Raw genomic sequence first — 19,635 nt, forward strand, 5'->3', positions numbered from 1 at the left:
ACCTCTTCCGTTTTCTTCATATGCAAAAATAGAACAAGAAAACCTAACTAAAAGAATTGCTAAGAGGAAAATGGCTGATAAAAATCAAAGCTATATATAAATGTGAATTATTATTACTGTTGTCTTAAAGTATAGTGATTTCTTATCAATACATGATGATTTTATGTCTCATTCTAAAGTTCCACACACTAATTGACATGACATTTATGCACGTGTACAACTATATAGGAAATCTTTTTGAAAAAGACACTTACCTATCATGAGTAACTTTTAATTCTGGAAGCAATTGGTTTTTAAACCACTGATCAAAATCCACACTGTCAAATAACTCATAAGCAGCCAATCCAATTGCATTATAGACTGTGAAGAAGAAAATCAAAGATTTCAATCCTGTACTTTAGCAAAGCTTAATTTACTAATACAATTATCAAATAAGATTCCCACTGGAAAACTTTCTTGTAAAGAATAACCAATAGACTGTAAGTAGAGGGGAAATAAGATTTTAGAAGATACCTTATAACCTACTAATTACCAACTATTTCTCTCACACAATAGAATATGTGTATAAAATTGTCTCTAATTTTTAAAGAGTGAAAATTAAATATTACTAATGAATAATCACTCTCAAAAAATAGAAAACTATTTTAAAAAATTAAAAAGCAGACAAATTATTTCATTAGTCACTTTTGTGGGGTAAAAGTTATTCAAGTTTCTTTAATTCCTTGGAGGAGGGAAAATATAGAACACCTTTTTCTCATATCAACATTTCAGTTACTTTACTGAAAGAATAAACAGCAGCAAATGTTACTAAATACATCAAGGGTAACATACCAGCATCTTTGATCAGTATTGCACTGGTATCTTCCACATTGGTTGGTCCTAAAATAAATAAGTAAAGGCAAATAAATTAGCTACTTTAACAAAATAATTTCAATTTGAATTAAATTTTACAATACTGGGCATCTCATACATACAAATACAGCTCAGAGTTTGACACTATATAGAGAGAAATATAGAGATGGATGGATGGAAGGATGGAAGGATGGAAGAATGGAGGGGAGGGGAGGGAAGGGAAAAGAACTTGCTTTTGTCTTCTAACTACTTAGGAAATAATTTTCTGTCTCTGAACTTGGTTCAGAATTCAGCTGGCCTGTAATGGTTTAAGTTTAAAAATCCAGCTCTCCTACTAATCACTGTTCTATTCTTGCTTCAGGGAATTTAGTTAGCCTTAAGGGATACATGTGAACACACAGGAATAGGGTCTAATATCTACAACACCAAGCTATCCTTCAAGGATGTCTGGTTTGCTGTCCAAAACATCTAGGCCACTATCTTGTACCTGGATTCAAACAACGAGCACTTCTTAGTCTCAGGAGAGATGGGGTCGTTGCTAGCCCACATTACCAAACTTCCAACTGATTATGTTGGTCACTGCTCCTCAGCTCTGTAATCAATCATGTAGCCTGCAACACTGTGATATCATCTACCCTGTTGTGTTCTTTGTTTTGTAATCCCAAAACCTAGAAAAGGGGGAGTTGTCCATCTGCTCAGTCTTTGGCATCAATGGAGGCAATCTACTGATCCTTTTATTGTCAGGAAGCATGCCCCTGTAAAAAATGTTATCTTGCTCACAAAACTGCCCCAGTTTAACTTTTTGTTAAATATAATGTATAATAACTAATGCAGTACAGGTATGAACAAATATGCAAAATTTCAAAAAATATAAGTTTTATAGGGTATTTTCAAAGTTATGATTGAATATAGGAACATGACATTCTAGGACTTCATTTGAAACCAAATAATGTCATACTATGAAGAACTTAAGGGGCTGAGTTTTGCATTGCTTCTGTTCTGCTACCTGCATTAATTATTACAAGTTAATCTATGCAAGTTGAAACAGCATCACAGTGATCCAATCAATAACTATTTATGAAGCACTTATTATATGACAGGTACTGTGCTAAGGACTGGGGACACAAAGAAAGGTTAAAAAAAAAAAGCAGCCGGGGCAGCTAGATGGTGCAGTGGATAAAGCACTGGCCCTTGATTCAGGAGGACCTGAGTTCAAATCCAGCCTCAGACACTTGACACTTACTAGCTGTGTGACCCTGTGCAAGTCACTTAACCCTCATTGTCCCCCCAAAAAACAAAAACAAAACAGTCTTTTGGGGGCAGCTAGGTGGCACAGTGGATAAAGCACTGGCCCTGGATTCAGGAGTACCTGAGTTCAAATCCAGCCTCAGATACTTGATATTTACTAGCTGTGTGACCCTGGGCAAGTCACTTAACCCCCATTACCCCCCCCCAAAAAAAGAAAGAAAAAGGCAGCCCCTTCCCTCAAGGAGCTCATATTCTAGTGAACAAAAACTATACTCAAGAAAAATACAGCATAAATAGAAAGTAATATCACAGTGGAAAAACTAGCAGGACAGGGAAGAGAAGTAGAAATGAGAGAAAAGGAGAAGAGTCACAAAGATATACCAGGAAAAGTCCTCCTGGATAAGGTGAGATTTGAACCAAATTTTTAAGAAAGCCAGAGAAACTAGGGGGTGGCAAAGAGGGAAAGCATTCCAGACATGGGAGACAGCCAAGGAAAAAGAATGGAGTTGGGAGATAGAGTATAGAATTAGAGAGATAGCAAGGCCAGTGCTACTGGATCATACATTTATGTAGAGGAGAGTAAATTGTAAGACTATAAATGTAGGAAGAGGACAGGTTGTAAAGGGCTTTAAATGTCAGATAGGATTTTCAATTCAATCCTGAAGGATATAAGGAGTCACAGAAAATTACTGTGGGGGGATGGAGAAGAGACGAGAATGACATGGTTAAATCATTAGGATACTTTAGGAAAATTTGGCAGCTGAATGGGGGATGGATTTGAATGGGAAAAGCCTTGAGTCAGAGAAGCCAGTTGGAAGGTTATTATGAGGGCAGCTAGGTGGCACAGTGGATAAAGCACCATCCATGGATTCAGGACGACCTGAGTTCAAATCCGGCCTCAGACAGTTGACACGTACTAGCTGTGTGACCCTGGGCAAGTCACTTAACCCTCACTGTCCCGCAAAAAAATAAAATAAAATAAAATAGAAGGTTATTACACTAGTCCAGGCATGAGGTGACATGGGTTTTCATCATCATGAGTAGAAAGATGGGGACTTATACGAGAGATATTGTGAAGTAGAAATCAAAAGACTTGGAAACAGTATGCAAGATATAGAAAATCATATGGAATGCTTGTTTAGATATGGTGTAAAACAGATAAATAGGGTTATTTCTGCAATCTATAGAGAATGGACTACTAGTTCCAAAATAAAACAGGCATCAGAAAAGGAAGATAGAATTGGAAAATGTTTGGAAAGTAGATAAACTATACTTCAGTATACAGGCACAAAAATAGTCATCTATTTAAAGAAATCTTTCCAGAAACAACTCACATTGAAGGATGCTTTGAAAAAATGCTTATTGTGACATACATTAGTCCTTGGTAAGTCTATTAGAAAAAAAGTCCACCTACAATAGAATATAAAATAACTGAAAATTTCTAAAATTCAACGTTAAAAAACAACAGGGGTATTCCTAGCTTCCGAGCTTTGTGATACCATGAGCTATAGTTCCTCTGCCCCAATTAAAGACCTTATTTCTCCTAAAAAAAAAAACAACAAAAAAAAACCAAGGGGCAGCTAGGTGGTGCAGTGGATAGAGCATGGGCCCTGGAGTCAGGAGTACCTGAGTTCAAATCCAGCCTCAGACACTTGACACTTACTAGCTGTGTGACCCTGGGCAAGTCACTTAACCCCAATTGCCTCACTAAAAAAAAAAAAAAAGAACACGTAGAAGGGATATGGTCACATAAACTTAGAAAAAGGAAAACAAGAAGGTGGTACTTTCTTCAGTAGAGATTTGACAACCCAATTACATCACTAATCTGTGAACATATTTTATTTGGTAGAAATGGATTAAAAAAATCAGGCTAAGAAAGCCCAATATAAAATTAACCCTACAATTTATGCAATTCCCTCCATACTGATTCATATTATTCAAACAATCTTCAGCTCTAAATATTACTTTCAAAGTGTATTCTGCTGTTGAGTATCAAAAGCCAGTTGTCCTAGGTCCTGATCATGTTGACCATCAATAAGCCTGGACTATAAAACCTGAAAACTTAACATCTGAAAATGTTATAAGCCTATCAATATAGAATAATCAATAACACAAATGAAATCGTGAACAAGTTTCCAAGAGATTCCCCAATGAACTGTAAGCTCTACATAAAGGATAAACTGAAACAGTGTGTGATGTGAAGGAAAATGAAATAATTAAAACAGTAATTAAGCAAAATATGGTTAAAAATGTAATTTCAAAGTTCTGGTACTGATGGAAGAAAAGAATAAGCTAAAAAAATGAAATAAACAGTTCTTGGGAAAAGAAAATGGGAAAACCACAGGAAAATAAGAGAAAGACAAAAAGGAAAATGGGAATGGGAAGAGAATGGGAAGAGAAGAGAAAAGAAGTAAATACCAAAGCAGAATGAATAACATGAGAAAAGGCAAAGTCTCTACAGTATCCCGGCTACTTACTAAAAAAAGCTATAATGAACAAGGGGACCAGCTTTTCTACTGTCCAACAACTCCTTGCAGGAAAAAAAAATCAGTTGTTCAATTATAATATTTAAACATACCATATTCTATATGGAAATATAATTTTGCATTGTAGTGTTATAAAGTATTTTAGCTAAGAGGCACCTTTACAGACAACCAGCCATGATATAACAATCCATTAAAGTCTCTATGGGTTGACATGATGCTAACAACTCAGGGAGGAACATACACTAGCAGGGAAAGGAGCACACAGGCAAAGTATTTACGTTTCTATGCTCCATAAACACGCAGCTGCCCTCCCTCAACAACCTCCTGAACCTATTAACACCCACGTTTTTGTACCTGCCCCTGAGAAACCACAGTAAGATGAATAATTCCTACCACCCACTTAAAATAAAAAGTAGCCTCTACATTAGGATCATGTGAAAAAAAAAGAACCAACAAATATTAAATTTCATTTTATATCAGTAAGTCTTAAAAAAAAGTAAATGTAAATCAATAAATATGCTTTCAACACAGAAATCAGAACAGCCCTAATGCAATGGACTTAATGTGAACTGAAAATGTAAAAAAATGTTTAAAAAATCTTACCTTGCAGTGACTGTACCATTTCTAAAAGTATAGGTGTAAGAGTCTGATTATATTCATGGAATATGTCTATAAACAACACTTCAGTACAAGGCTGAAAGAGGAAAAAAGACAGATAATTTGTAATAAAAACAATCCTCTGAAAGTCAATAATCATAAAACCATATTGATAAATACATTACCTAAAGAAACTGACATTTATATTTTTTAAAGTAAATGCCTAAAATTTATTTAATACATGCTTGGTAAAATGAAATTATTTTTGCAAAGAAAAACTTTGAAATATGAGAGAATTATAGCAATAAGTCATATGGCATATAAATAGCATTTCACTATAGATTGCTACAAAATATGATTAGCATAAATCAAACCACAAAAAGTTATTTTGAAATTTTGCCAAACTATTCTTGAAAAATCATAGATTTCAAGGATATGACTCAAGTCATTTTAACTTGAAGCCTCAATATCATAGATTACTAATACAGAGCAAAGATTAAGCACATTTTAAAACTTAAAAGCAGAGATAATAGAAATACCAATGATTCATCATATTATGTTGTTACAAGATTTATGAAAGCACTTTCCTCGCAACAATTTTGTTACATAGTTAGTGCCAGTATTATCATACACAATTTGACAGATGAAAAAACTGAGGCTCAAAAACTGAAGTGATGGGGCAGCTAGATGGCACAGTGGATAAAGCACCGGCCCTGGATTCAGGAGGACCTGAGTTCAAATCCGGCCTCAGACACTTGACATTTACTAGCTGTGTAACCCTGGGCAAGTCACTTAAACCTCATTACCCCACCAAAAAAAAAAACAAAAAAAAAAAAACTGAAGTGATTTATTTGTCCAGGTCAGACTCCTAGTAAGTAACAGAGTAAGCATACAAATCCCAATTCTCTACTGAGTCCAAGATTGATATTCGATATTAACCTAAACAGTTCTCAGGAAGTACTGAAAGTGGTTTTGAGCATTTCTCTTACACATGACATTGTGACATGAGTAAGTAAAAGAAATCTTCTAATTACTTAAAAGATTTGTATAAAACCTATGAGACAATTTGATTTAAAGAATTATAGAATCCAAGATCTGGATATGGATTTCAGATACCTTCTGCATACAACTTCTACTTGAATCTGGAGTAGTACATTTCATTTTTCAACAATTCTAACTGTTTTTTGTTTTGCTTTGTTTTGTTTTTGTGAAGATTTTCCCTATGTCGAATCTCTATTTGCTACTCTGCAAATCTCCCATTCTATCTCCTAGTTCTACTTTCCCAGATCCAGAAGAAACTAAGCCCTCTTGCATATGAGAGACTTTTAAACATTAAAAGATAATTACTAGTTTAATTGGTTTACTTTGCTTTAATCTTCTCTTCTCCAAGCAAAGTTTCCCCAGTTATTTTAAACCAGTCCTTATGAAGCATGTTCTCCAGTCTTCTAGTCACCTTGTGGGTACCTTCTTCAGATGTGAAAACAACATGGGGCAATCAAATTAGAGCTTGACCCAGGTCAAGGCTATTGTCCTGCACCAGCTTCCTTATTTCTGTTCTAGGGAAGTTGATTTTTGAAACCCAAATGTAGAACTTTAAAAATTTAGTCCTATTAAATTGCATCTTTTTAAATCTAGCCCATTGAGATCTTTGTTTATTAGGATTCTGTCACCTAACGTGTACAATAATCCTTATACCTTTGTCACATCTGCAAATATGAGAAGTATGAAAAAACTAAACCACCATAATTTTTTAAAAAGTTGAATATTAAATTCCAGTAAATTTTCCTCATATATTTTGTTTCACTTAAAACATTGAGATCTCTATACATATAAATCCAAAAGCACTTCATTAATACAACATTTTAAAGTAAAATGACTAGTTATAGAAAGAAATGGAAAACTTATAAAAAGAAATGTTCGGGGCAGCTAGGTGGCGCAGTGGATAGAGCACTGGCCCTGGAGTCAGGAGTACCTGAGTTCAAATCCGACCTCAGACACTTAACACTTACTAGCTGTGTAACCCTGGGCAAGTCACATAACCCCAATTGCCTCACTAAAAAAAAAAAAAATTTTAAAAAGAAAAGTTCACATGACTATACTACTGTCAACAGTACTATTTCCACCCCAGAAACTGCATGTTCTACATTATTCCTTCTCAATCACTGAATAGATTTCTGCTGAAACACACACTGATGCATGGTTACAAGAATGAATTAATCATGGGCAACTTCTTATATTTTAATCTAATAGGTAAAAACAAGTTATTATGTGTGCCTATTTGCACAACGGGCATTCTAATGAACGAAATTATACAATTATTTTTTTTAAAAAACAAACTAGAAAACTTTGGATATGTGCTAGCTAGCAAAATCATTTATAACTTGGAATAAAGACCAATCCAAAATTGCATTTGTGCTATTAAAACAAAGCTGTTAACAAGACATGAACACAAATAACTATAACACAAAGTGTTCCTGGATTTCAACGTCATTATTTCCTATCAAAACCTAAATAATCAATAGCATTTTTCTATTACTTATTTCATCACTTACCCTTAAACTATATTTCCAAGAATCTCCTCCTGTCTCTTCCACAGCTGTAATAAAATAAGATATTGCACATGAATTTGTCCAGTTATAGGCAAAAATTCTATTAGTGATATATTACAAAAGTAAGTACCTTGTAGTAATTTCCTTAAATATACAAATACTAAAATTCATTTCTAATATGTTGAATATTAGATCTACATATTACAATAGTTAATGTTAGCCATGGTTCTTTCAAAGATAAACACAAGACTCATGTTATTCACACTTTTAATAGCAACTTGTCGTTAGTTACATAAAAATTCATAAAATATGTCAATTCTAAAAGTGTTTGTCATACCCAGAAAGGGTTGAATCAACTTCAGCTCTAAAATGCTAAGAAACACCAATTTTTTATTTTTTTTATTTAATTATTTTTTTTGCAGGGCAATGGGGTTTAAGTAACTTGCCCAGGGTCACACAGCTAGTAAGTGTCTGAGGCTGGGTTTGAACTCAGGTCTTCCTGAATCCAAGGCTAGCGCCTTATCCATTGCGCCACCTAGCTGCCCCGCCAATTTTTTATTAATATACTTAGGATACCTTGAAGCACAAAAAGATTTAGTTCCTACTTTCCTACATTTCCAATTTACTAAATTTATATTCACTACTCAAAATGATTCAGTGGTTTCAAGAATTCATAAGCTTACTTTCTAATATTAAGATATTCCCCCTGTAACAGGTGAAATCTTTTTCATCAAAAAGAGGTTTATTTATTTAATACAAAGGGCAAAATATGTCTTATGAAATGCTTTTATATGACAAGAGAAGATATATTACCTCAGAAATTATGGTGCATATTTGTACATGAATACACAAAGAACCTATGATTTGATCAACTCAGGGAATATTCTTCCCCTACAAAGACAGAGAGGTAGGAGAAGCTAGGAAGCACCCTATAGGATATAAAGGTCAAGTGACTTGATCAACATTACAGACTTTGAAGTGTCCAAAACACAACTTATACTCCAAGGACATTATTCTATCCATCATCTCACACCGCCTTTGCAACGAATTTTTTTGCTTTGTTTTGTTTTGTTTGTTTGTTTTTTGCAGGGCAATGAGGGTTAAGTGACTTGCCCAGGGTCACAACGCTAGTCAGTGTCAAGTGTCTGGGACCAAATTTGAACCCAAGTCCTTCTGAATCCAGGGCCAGTGCTTTATCCACTAAACCATTTAGCTGCCCTTGTAATACATTTTTTTTAGGTTATATTATATATATATATATATGTATATATATATATACACACACACACACATAATGGCATAAAACATATTTCAGCATTTGTCATGTTATAAGAGAAAAATCAGAGCATTGACGAAAAACCTCAAAATAGAAAAACATCAGCACCAAAAACAAAAGAATTAGTATGGTTCATTCAGCATCTACTCCACAGTTCTTTTTTTTTTCCCCCTGGATTTGGAGATCCTCTTCTATCATGAGTTCCCTGGAACTCTTCTGAACCATTGCATTGGTGAGAAGAATATAGTCCATCACAGTAGATCAACACTCAATGTTGATGATACTGTCCTGTAATACATTTTTTTTGTTTTTGTTTTTTTTTTGCGGGGCAATGGGAGTTAAGTGACTTGCCCAGGGTCACACAGTTAGTAAGTGTCAAGTGTCTGAGGCCGGCTTTGAACTCAGGTACTCCTGAATCCAGGGCCAGTGCTTTAACCACTGCACCATCTAGCTGCCCCCCTGTAATACATTTTTAAACCTTAGGAAAACAACTTATCTACTCTCCCTATAAAATAAGAAGCCCCTTGATTATGAACTCTGAAACAAATGTAAAAAGAACCTTTAAAAATCTTCAATCTCCAATCCAGTTATTTCAATGTAAACCTAAAATACATGAAAAACATTATGCCCTATGTAATTAGAATATCACAACACTAGGTGTGGTACTTATTAATTCTTAAAACTATTGGATCGGGGCAGCTAGGTGGCGCAGTGGATAGAGCACTGGCCCTGGACTCAGAAGGACCAGAGTTCAAATCCGGCCTCAGGGACTTAACACTTACTAGCTGTGTGACCCTGGGCAAATCACTTAACTTCAATTGCCTCACCAAAAAAACAAAAACAAAACAAACTAACAAACTATTTGATCATTTTGACATGTGATATTTTGTACAACAGTTTAAACATTCTCCTTATAAATGCAGTTTGCTTCCATAACAAGTAAACAACAGAGTAAAAAAATTTCTCAAATGAAAGAAAAAACTGAGTGAATCATGAAGCATTAATCTGACAAAACTATAATTCTAGTAAAAAGAATCCTCCTAGTCAATCCACTCTGGCTTTTGTTTTATAAATAATGTAAATAAATTCATCAGTCGGATAACATATTTGTGATCAAAAAATATGTCTCTTAGTTTTTCTATTCTAAAACTGGTATAAGCAAGTGATAAGAATTAATAATCTTCAAAACAATTATCTGAAGAAAGATGCTATAAAAAGACAACATATCCCAATCCTCTGACAAAAAACATAAGTATGTCATTGAAGGGAAAATATCAGTATTAAATCTTACTAAAGCCTTCTGGATCTTCTTCCCACATTGTCAGCTCTTCCTCTGTTAGTAGAAAATAATGAGTAACTAATCTTCTACATATCTCTGTCAAGGTTGGGTATGTGAAGAAAGACATCTTAATCTTATGTGCTTCAAGAGTTTCAGGACTGCTATCTAAAAAGAAATAAAACTGAATTTAAAACACCATCAGACATTCTAATAAAGCAAGATTCAGGTGTGGAACACAACATATAATGTAAGACTTTTTCAATTTGTTGGTTAGTTGGGCCTATTTTTGTTTGATTTTCACATGTTTCATGACATTGTGATTGCCTATTGACACTTTCCATCTATTTTTTTTTCTTTATTATAAGGAAAAGCTTCTCAGGGAAGGAGAGAGGGAAGAAATTTTTGGGGAAATGAAAGTGATATTAAAAAAAGATGATAAAAATTTATTTTTCAAAAAATATTGAAATGCTTTAGATGTTTTGTAAATTACATAATAATGATGAGGGGGAATATTTATCGTACATTTTTTAAAATTCAAAAGAAATTATCAAAAACTTATAAACATTAATATAACAACAGTTTGATTGTATTAACAAACCTAGTCTGCCTTTTTAGAAACTAAAAAATTTTAATTTCATCATATTTAAACTCTGATCTAAAAAAAGGCAAATTAAAACAACTCAAATATCACCTCACACCTATCAGAGTGTCAAATATAACAAAAAAGGAAAATGTTGGATGTTGGAGGGCATATGGGAAAAATGGGATGCTAATCCACTGTTGGCAGAGATGTGAATGGATCTAACCGAGCAATTTGGCACTATGCCCAAAGGGTTATAAAATTGTGCATACCCTTTCTTTGATTCAGCAATACCACTGCTAGGTTTATATCCAAAAGACATCCCAAAAAAGAGAAAAAGACTTATTTGTACACAAATATTTATAGCAGCTCTTTTTATGATGGCTAAGAACTGGAAATCAAAAGAATGCTCATGAATAGGGGAACAGCTAAACAAGCTGTGGTATATGATGGTGATGCAATATTATTGTGCTATAAGAAATAACAAGTAGGATGATTTCAGAAGGCCTGAAATACTTGTATGAACTGATGTACACTGAAGTGAGCAGAACCAGGAGAACATTGTACACACAGTGACAGCAATCCTGTTTGATGAAGAACTATAAATGACTTAATTATTCTCAGCAATACAATAATCCAAGACAATCCTAAAGGAATAATAATGAAGCATACTATCTACCTCCAAAGAAAGAATTGATATTGACTGAACACAGACTGAAGCATGCTATTGTCCATTTTCTTACATTCTTTCTTTTATTCAAGTTTTTTTATACAAAATTACTAATATGGCAATGTTTTACATAATTGCACATGTATAGCCTATATCTGATTACTTACTGCCACAGGGAGGGGGAGAGGAGGAAGGGAAGGAGGAATAGAAGATGGAATTCAAAACTTTAAATAAAAATGTTTATTATTTTTATTTTTTTAAAAACTCTGATCTAGCCATATGAAAGGAAAAATGTTAAACTGCAAAGAGAAAATAGATTTCTATTTTACTGGGGCACTAGAGAACACATTTTTAAATCATTTTTGTGGTACTGAATCCTTATAAAAAAATTCTAGGCACTCAAGGATCCTTTAACATAATGCCTTAAGACGAACAAATAACCTTAAAAGAAAAATGGCTTATTGAACAATTTATATTACTTTAAAAAACTGCATTTATGTATGTTCTAAAGCACAATTCTTAAGTTCCTACTGAATTTTAAGATTGTTAAAGGGATAAGTTTAAAATGCAATTTAGACGCATCTTCCTCCAGTTTCATGATGAAATAAAAACAAATAACAGACTAAATAGAGATACTAATGGAGTTTTACCTTCAGCATTTTTTGATGGCTTATAAGCATAGTTTTTGACAATCATCTTAATAAGATTCATGCATTGCACAATGAATCGCTCAAATGTGATTCCTTCACCCACTTCTGTAAAAACATAGCTTACTGCAAACTCCAGTGATCGTTGAATGAGAGGAGTGAAAGAAAACGGATGTTGGTCCAAGAAGTCTAAAAGCTTTCAAAACAAATTAAAACATGATTAATAGTGTTTCAAAATTCAAAAATAAATAATGATTCCAATATTATATGCTAGAGAGTAAACCTTGATTTTAAAATACGTGTAGCTGTTAAAATGAATAACATCAGTTTTTGCTTAACGCATTGGTTCTTGCTAGGTCTCCCTTATTGGTCATGCTACAGGATCGTGTATTAAGGGACACACACAATATCACAACAAAGACCTAGCATTTTAAGTACTCCATAAAGAATCTTTATAATGAATTCTGCAAAAATGCTTAATGGTTAATCCAGCTCCAGTATGAAAAAGAAACTAAAAATTCATAATGGTGACAATTTTGGATTTCACCTTAGCAAAACCAACAAATAAAAAGACAAAACAATAGAGTACAACGAAATTGTAGTTACTCAAATCCTGGCTCTAATCATCCCAGCAAAACCAAAAAGAACATTCTAGATAAACAGTCTTATTGTCTTACTTTAAAGGCATTACATCTACCACAAGTGAATCCACTTTCAGTCTTGTACACTTCTGTTTCTATACTAATGAATATGTGTAGTCTGTACAAGGAAAAGGCAGAATTTAAGTAAAAGGGTTTCTTAAGTGCTCTTAAAAAAACCCTATTTTTTAATTTCCACTCAAACAAGAAATTCTCCTTTCCTAAAAAGCAGCAAGTCCATAATGAGATATATGTCATAAGCTACCCCTACATCCTACAGGATAATATTTAATTTTGCAATTTGAGACATTTAAAAGCCTCTTTCTTGTATTACCAACCAGACTCTAAGATCCTTTCCAATGCTGACATTCATGAATCCATGAAATGTTTAAGATAGAGATAAATGAGGCTAAATGGATGTAATTACAATTTAATGTTGATAAGTGTAGTTTTATCAGCTGTTCTCTCTTCCCAATTATACCAATACCAGCTATTACTGAACTTTAAAACAAAGATGGAGAAAAAGCTCCAAGCAACTTCAAGATTTGTAACCTTAACTCAGGGACTCTTCCAAGAGAGCTGTATACTCAAAAGAGGATTTCCCTGGATCTTAGGGACTTACTGTGAACACCTCCACAAAGTTCTTGTGTTCCACAGGCACCCTCCCTGCAGCAACACCATCACTCAAGCAACCTTTCCTTTTCTGAAGCTCACAAGATTAAAAGTGTTCACACTATACAACTTATATGATGGCTGTTATGTAGAGACTACCAGATCATTTTCCAACCTTTCTTAATCTCCTATCTCTGTGCCTTTGCCCAGGCCATCCCTCATGCCTGGAACACACTTTTTCCTTACCTTTATCTCTTCCTAGCCCTCTCTTCCTTCAAGACACAGCTCAAACACAAGTTTCTCCATGAAGACTTTTCTGATTCCTCCCCTTCTAGCACACATTGCTAATGCTCTTCCTCCTTAACTACTCTGATTGGACCTTTTATTTATTTTATATTTACTCTATATACTGTTATATGTTGTCTCCCCCAATGGAATACAAACCCTTTGAGAGTAGGGACTATTTCACTTTTGTTTCATTGTATCCCCAGCACCTACAATAGCACAGAGCAGGCATTTAATATTTTCTTTTTCTTTTTCGGTGAGGCAATTGGGGCTAAGTGACTTGTCCAGGGTCACACAGCTAGTTAAGTGTTAAGTACCTGAGGACGAATTTGAACTCAGGTCCTCCTGACTCCAGGGCCGGTGCTCTATCCACTGCACCACCTAGCTGTTTTCTTAATGGACTGACTCCAAAGCCCTGACCTTCCAGAAGCCCCACTCCTATCCCACTTGCAAAATTGCAAGAAATTTTTACACTACAATGTCAGGGCTCCTACATCCAAAGCTTTCAAGAAAAATAATGGGGGCAGCTAGGTGGTGCAGTAGATAGAGCACTGGCCCTGGAGTCAGGAGTACCTGAGTTCAAATCCGGCCTGAGACACTTAACATTTACTAGCTGTGTGACCCTGGGCAAATCACTTAACCCCAATTGCCTCACTAAAAAAAAAAAAAAAAGAAAAAGAAAAATATGAATTGGTTTCAGGCCACAGAGGTGCTCAAGAAGGACTTTGAAGATAAAGTCAGAGAGGTAGAAGAAAAAATGGAAAGAAAAATGAGGATAATGCAGGAAAGACATAAGAAAAAAGTCAACAGCTTGAAAAGCCAAATGGAAAAGCTCTCTGATGAAAATAATTGCCTAAGAATTAGGATTGAAGAAATGGAAGCTGGTAACTTTATGAAAAACCAAGACACAATAAAGCAAATCCAAATGAATAAAACAAAAATAGAGGGCAATGTGAAATATCTTCTTGGAAAAACTGCTGACCTGGAAAATAGACCCAGGAGAGATAATATGAAAATTATTGAAATACCTGAAAACCATGATCAAGGAAAGAGCTTAGACATCATCTTCCAAGATATCCTCAGGGAAAATTGCCCCGATAGAAGCAGAAGGTAAAGTAGAAATTGAAAGAATCCACTGATCACCTCCTGAAAGAGATCCCAAAAGGAAAACTCCCAGGAATATTATAGTCAAATTCCAGAGCTCCCAGATCAATAAGAAAATATTACCAACTGCCAAAAAGAAAGAATTCAAGTACTGTGGAGCCCCAGTCAGGATAGCACAAGATCTAGCAGCTTCTACATTAAAGGATCAGAGGGCATGGAATATGATATTCCAGAGGTCAAAGGAATTGGGATTACAACCAAGAATCACCTATCCAGCAAAACCGATAATAATCTTTCAGAGGAAAAAATGGGACTTTAATGAAAAAGAGGACTTTCAAGTATTCCTGATGAAAAGGCCAGAACTGAATGGCAAATATGACTTTCAAATACAAGACCCTAGAGAACCATAAAAAGGTAAACAGGAAAAAGAAATTAAGAGGGATGTTAAAAGATTAAACTTTTTACATTCCTACATGGGAAGATGATACATCTAGCTCATAAAAACTTTCTCAGTATTAGGGTAGATGATAGAAATAAATTTAGACAGAGGGCACAGGTGGTAATTGATTATGAAGGGATGATATCTGCAAAATATTTATTTTTTGTTTATCTCTCTTTGTGGGGTGGTTGGAGTTGGTTGACATGCCTGGGTTCGTGCAGTGGGTTGGGGTCCTCCTGGGTCCAGGGTAGCTGTTTTGTCCACTGTGTCACTTAGCTGCCCCATGATGACATCTTTAAGGTAAAATTGAGGGGTGAGAGGAATTCACTCAGGGAGGGGGAAAGGAAGTGTTAGCATGGGGTGAAATCCCACATGAAAGAAACAGGAAAGGGCATATGGAATGGGGGAGAGATGAGGGAGGAGCAGGGCAGTAAATGAACTTTACACTCATCAGAATAGGCTCAAAGACCTTAATCTTATCAGAGTTGGTTCAAGAAGAGATTAACATACACACCCAATTGGGTAATCTATCTAAGCCTATAGGAAAATAGGAGGGGAAGGGGATAAAGAGGGAGGGGCAAAAGAAGGGAGGACAGATTGGGGGAGGTGGCAGTCAGAAGCAAATCCCTTTTGAGGAGGGATAGGGTGAAAGAAGATAGATAATAGAGTAAATATCATGGGGAAAGGAATAGGATGGAGGGAAATAGTTAACCATAGTAATTGTGAAAAAGAGAAAAGGGAAAAAATTGTACAAAAAATATTTATAGCAACTCTTTGTGATGGCTAAGAATTGGAAATCAAAAGAATGTCCATCAATTGGGGAATGACTGAAGACACTGTGGTATATGATTGTAAGGGAATATTATTGTGCTATAAGAAATGACAAGCAGGATGATTTCAGAAAAACCTGGAAAGACTCATATGAACTGATGTATAGTAAAGTGAGCAGAACCAGGAGGACATTGTGCACAGTGACAGCAGTATTGTTCTATGAGCAATTGTGAATGACTTAACTACTCTCAGCAATGCCATGATCCAAGACAATCCCAAAGGGCTAATGATGAAGCATACTATCCACTCCCAGAGAAAGAACTAATATTGATTGAACACAAACTTTAAAAAAAAAAAAAGAGTACTTGTGGATTGTACAAATATAACCTATATCAGATTGGTTGCTGTCTTGTGGAGGGGGGAGCAAAAAGAGGGAGGGAGAAAAATTTGGAACTCTAAATCTTATGAAAATAAATATTGAAAACTACCTTTACATGTAACTGGAAAAAATAAAATAAAGTCATTCCAATCGTTATAGACAACTGGTTTGAAATGTCCAAAAAGATAAAGTAGTTGGAGATGCAAGACTGGAGGGCAGCAGAGACTGGGAGAAGATAGGTAGATCTGAGAGTCATCAGCATCGAGAGAGTAATTAAATTCATGGAAGCTGATGAGATCAACAAGTGAAGGAGTATAGGGGAGAAGAGAAGAGAGCCAAGGACAGAACCCTATAGGACACCTACAAATAGAAGACAAAATCTGGAAAAGGATCCAGCAAAGGAGACTGAAAAGTAGTCACAGATATAGGCAGCAGGAGAACCAGGAGAAAGTAATGTCCTGAAAACCTAGAAAGAAGAGAGTATCAAAGAGAAATAGTTGATCAATAATGTCAAAAGCTGAAGAGAGGTCAAGGAGAATAAGGATTAAGAAAAAACCACTGGACTTGGTATTTAAGAAATTATTTGGGGCAGCTAGGTGGTGCAGTGGATAAAGCACTGACCCTGGATTCAAGAGGACCTGAGTTCAAGTCTGGCCTCAGACACTTAACACTTACTAGCTGTGTGACCCTGGACAAGTCAATTAATCCCCATTGCCCAGCAAAAAAAGAAAGAGAGAGAGAGAGAGAGAGAGAGAGAGAGAGAGAGAGATTATTAACATTAGAGAGAACAGTTTCAGTGGACTGATGAAGTTGGAAGCTGGATTATAAGGGGTTAAGAAGATGGTCAGAGAAGAGAAAATGGGGGCACCTATTGTAGATGTCCTTTTCAAGGAGTTCAGTGACAAAAGACAGATGAGATGACAGCAGGGATGAAAGGATCAAGAGAGTTCTGTGGTTTTTTTGACAATGTACATGTTTGTAGGCAGTGGGAAAATAGACGACAGAGAAAGATGGAATATAAGTGATAGAGCAGAAAAGATGGGGCAATCTGTTGGAGGAGAAGGAACAGAAATGGGTCACTGAAGCAAGTAGAGGCATTAGCCTTGGTAAGGAATCTGGCTGCCTCGTCAGGTGAGACATGGGTGGAAGAAATAGTGGCAGAAGGAATCTGAGCAACAGGAAATGAGGAATAGGGGGAAAAGAGGGAGCTGTCTCAATTTTTTTTTTTTTAGTAAAATATGAAGCAAGGTTCTCAGCTGAAAGGGTCAGCAAAGAAGGACTCATGGGAAATTTGAAGAGGGATAAAAAGGTTTGAAAGAGTCGCTTTGGAGAGTCGAGGAGTGAGTTGATTGGAAAGGTGGAAAAGAACTGCCTAGGAGCAATGAGGGCAAAGTTAAGTATTTGTAGTGGATCCAGTCAGAATGGATACATGATTTTCTCCACATTTATTCAACAGCACACATATAGGAGCAAAGGTGTTAAATGATGGGAGTGATCTAAAGCTGAAGTTTGGCTAAGTATAATCAGGAGAATAATAAAAGGACTAGGGATGTAAGAGAGGACAGTGTAGGTTCAACAAGGGATCAAGATGTGAAAAAGAGGAGAGTAGTATAAGGGAGAGATTGTCTAGGAGAGAATTAAGGGGTCAAGGGATTAGAGGTCATAATCAGGATGAAGAGTAGAGTTACAGAAGGCAGAGAAAGGTGTAAAGTCAAGAGATTATGATTGGATAAGGGGATTTCAAAATTCCTGAACATAAAGGTAGTACATTTGTGGGTGACAGCAAGATCGAGGTATGACCATCTTTCTATGTGGCTGAGGTAGAGTGGAGAAGTAGCTCATGGAGGGGCAGCTAGGTGGCGCAGTGGATAGAGCACCAGCCCTGGAGTCAGAAGGATCTGAGTTCAAATCCGGCCTCAAACACTTGACACTTACTAGCTGTGTGACCCTGGGCAAGTCACTTAACCCCAATTGCCTCACCAAAAAAAAAAAAGAAGAAGTAGCTCATGGGAAGTAGGCTGAGGAACTGAGTGGTGAAGGAGTTTGATGTAGAAACAGTATATATGTTGAATTCCCCAAGTACTAGGACAGGAGTTGGGGAAGACAGAAAAACTAGAGCCATAGACTGAACTTACTGAGAAAGGAAGGCAGGGGGGAGGTGACCTGAAGGTCTGTTGACAACAGTTACCAGGATTTTGATTTGGTGGTATATAGGAAGAGTATGAACCTCAAAGAAGGAGATGTTGCCAAGTGACAGAGATAAGAGAACTCAGAAGTGGCAATTAGGAGCAAGAAGAATTCCAACTCTTCTGCCTCAGTGCGCCAAGGGGAAAGAAGGAGTGAGGGTGCAGCCAGTGTGGGAAAGGATGTCCAAAGAAGCTATGTTTTCAGGGGGAGAGCCACATTTCATAACAGTTAGTAGATGGAGGGAATGGGAAAAGATTTAAGATGAATGAAAAGTTTATTGCCCAGGCATTTCAGAAGGCACAGTAAAAAGGGGTAGGTGGAGTTTGGTTGGAAATTTGGGGTAGGAGGTTGAGGGGGATGGAAATGAGGGACTGGGTGGTAGGAGATGGGGAATGGGGTTTAGATAATGAGCTACAAGCCTCTGATGTCACTGGGATGTATAGAGTATCACCAGGTGTGAGAATATTAATCACTGAGCAGAAGGTACCACTCCTGTTCCCAAAGAAGGCTACAGATAAAGCTGGAGACAAGTGGAACATAAGATAAAGGCAAATAATCCTGTTTCAATACTCCTCTTATTGATATAACCCACAAAAGTCTATTCCTTTTAGACTTTCCTATTAATAATCTAAACGTGTTAAATTTCCTTATAAAAAAGGAAATATTTTATTATCAAAACATTAATTTTTTATCTATATTATTTAAATATAAATACTATGTATAGATTTACTTTAAGCATATTATGTTTTTCAGAATCAAATGCCATTAGATAACTTTTCCCTTCCAGAAGTCAACTTACCACTTTAGTAAAAAGAATGATGGTCTTTTCCAGTCTGTCTCTACATACATTATCCGTACCTACACTTCTACCTATTAAAAGATAATCAAAAATTCAGTATGTAGTACTATATTCTCTAAAAACGATTTTTTTCACAGAATATTTACTTCAAGAGTAACACTGCTATGCATATTTATTTAGGGTTTAAACAAGAATGAACTCTTTAGTGGCCAAATAGATGAACCACATGAATTATAG

The 19,635-nt window shown here is 35.7% G+C and overlaps 1 protein-coding gene across 1 annotated transcript in view; it reads right to left on the minus strand.

Moving 5' to 3' along the window:
* Window positions 1–19,635, minus strand: part of IPO11 (importin 11) — a 205,851-nt gene that overhangs the window by 143,940 nt on the left and 42,276 nt on the right. Inside the window, 7 exon segments of the mRNA XM_043978159.1 lie at window positions 255–360; window positions 832–879; window positions 5,190–5,280; window positions 7,736–7,779; window positions 10,300–10,452; window positions 12,188–12,380; window positions 19,399–19,469. Of these exon segments, the coding sequence (XP_043834094.1) occupies window positions 255–360; window positions 832–879; window positions 5,190–5,280; window positions 7,736–7,779; window positions 10,300–10,452; window positions 12,188–12,380; window positions 19,399–19,469 (706 nt within the window).

Source organism: Dromiciops gliroides, chromosome 1 (genome assembly GCF_019393635.1).
Source record: "Dromiciops gliroides isolate mDroGli1 chromosome 1, mDroGli1.pri, whole genome shotgun sequence".
NCBI lineage: Eukaryota > Metazoa > Chordata > Mammalia > Microbiotheria > Microbiotheriidae > Dromiciops > Dromiciops gliroides.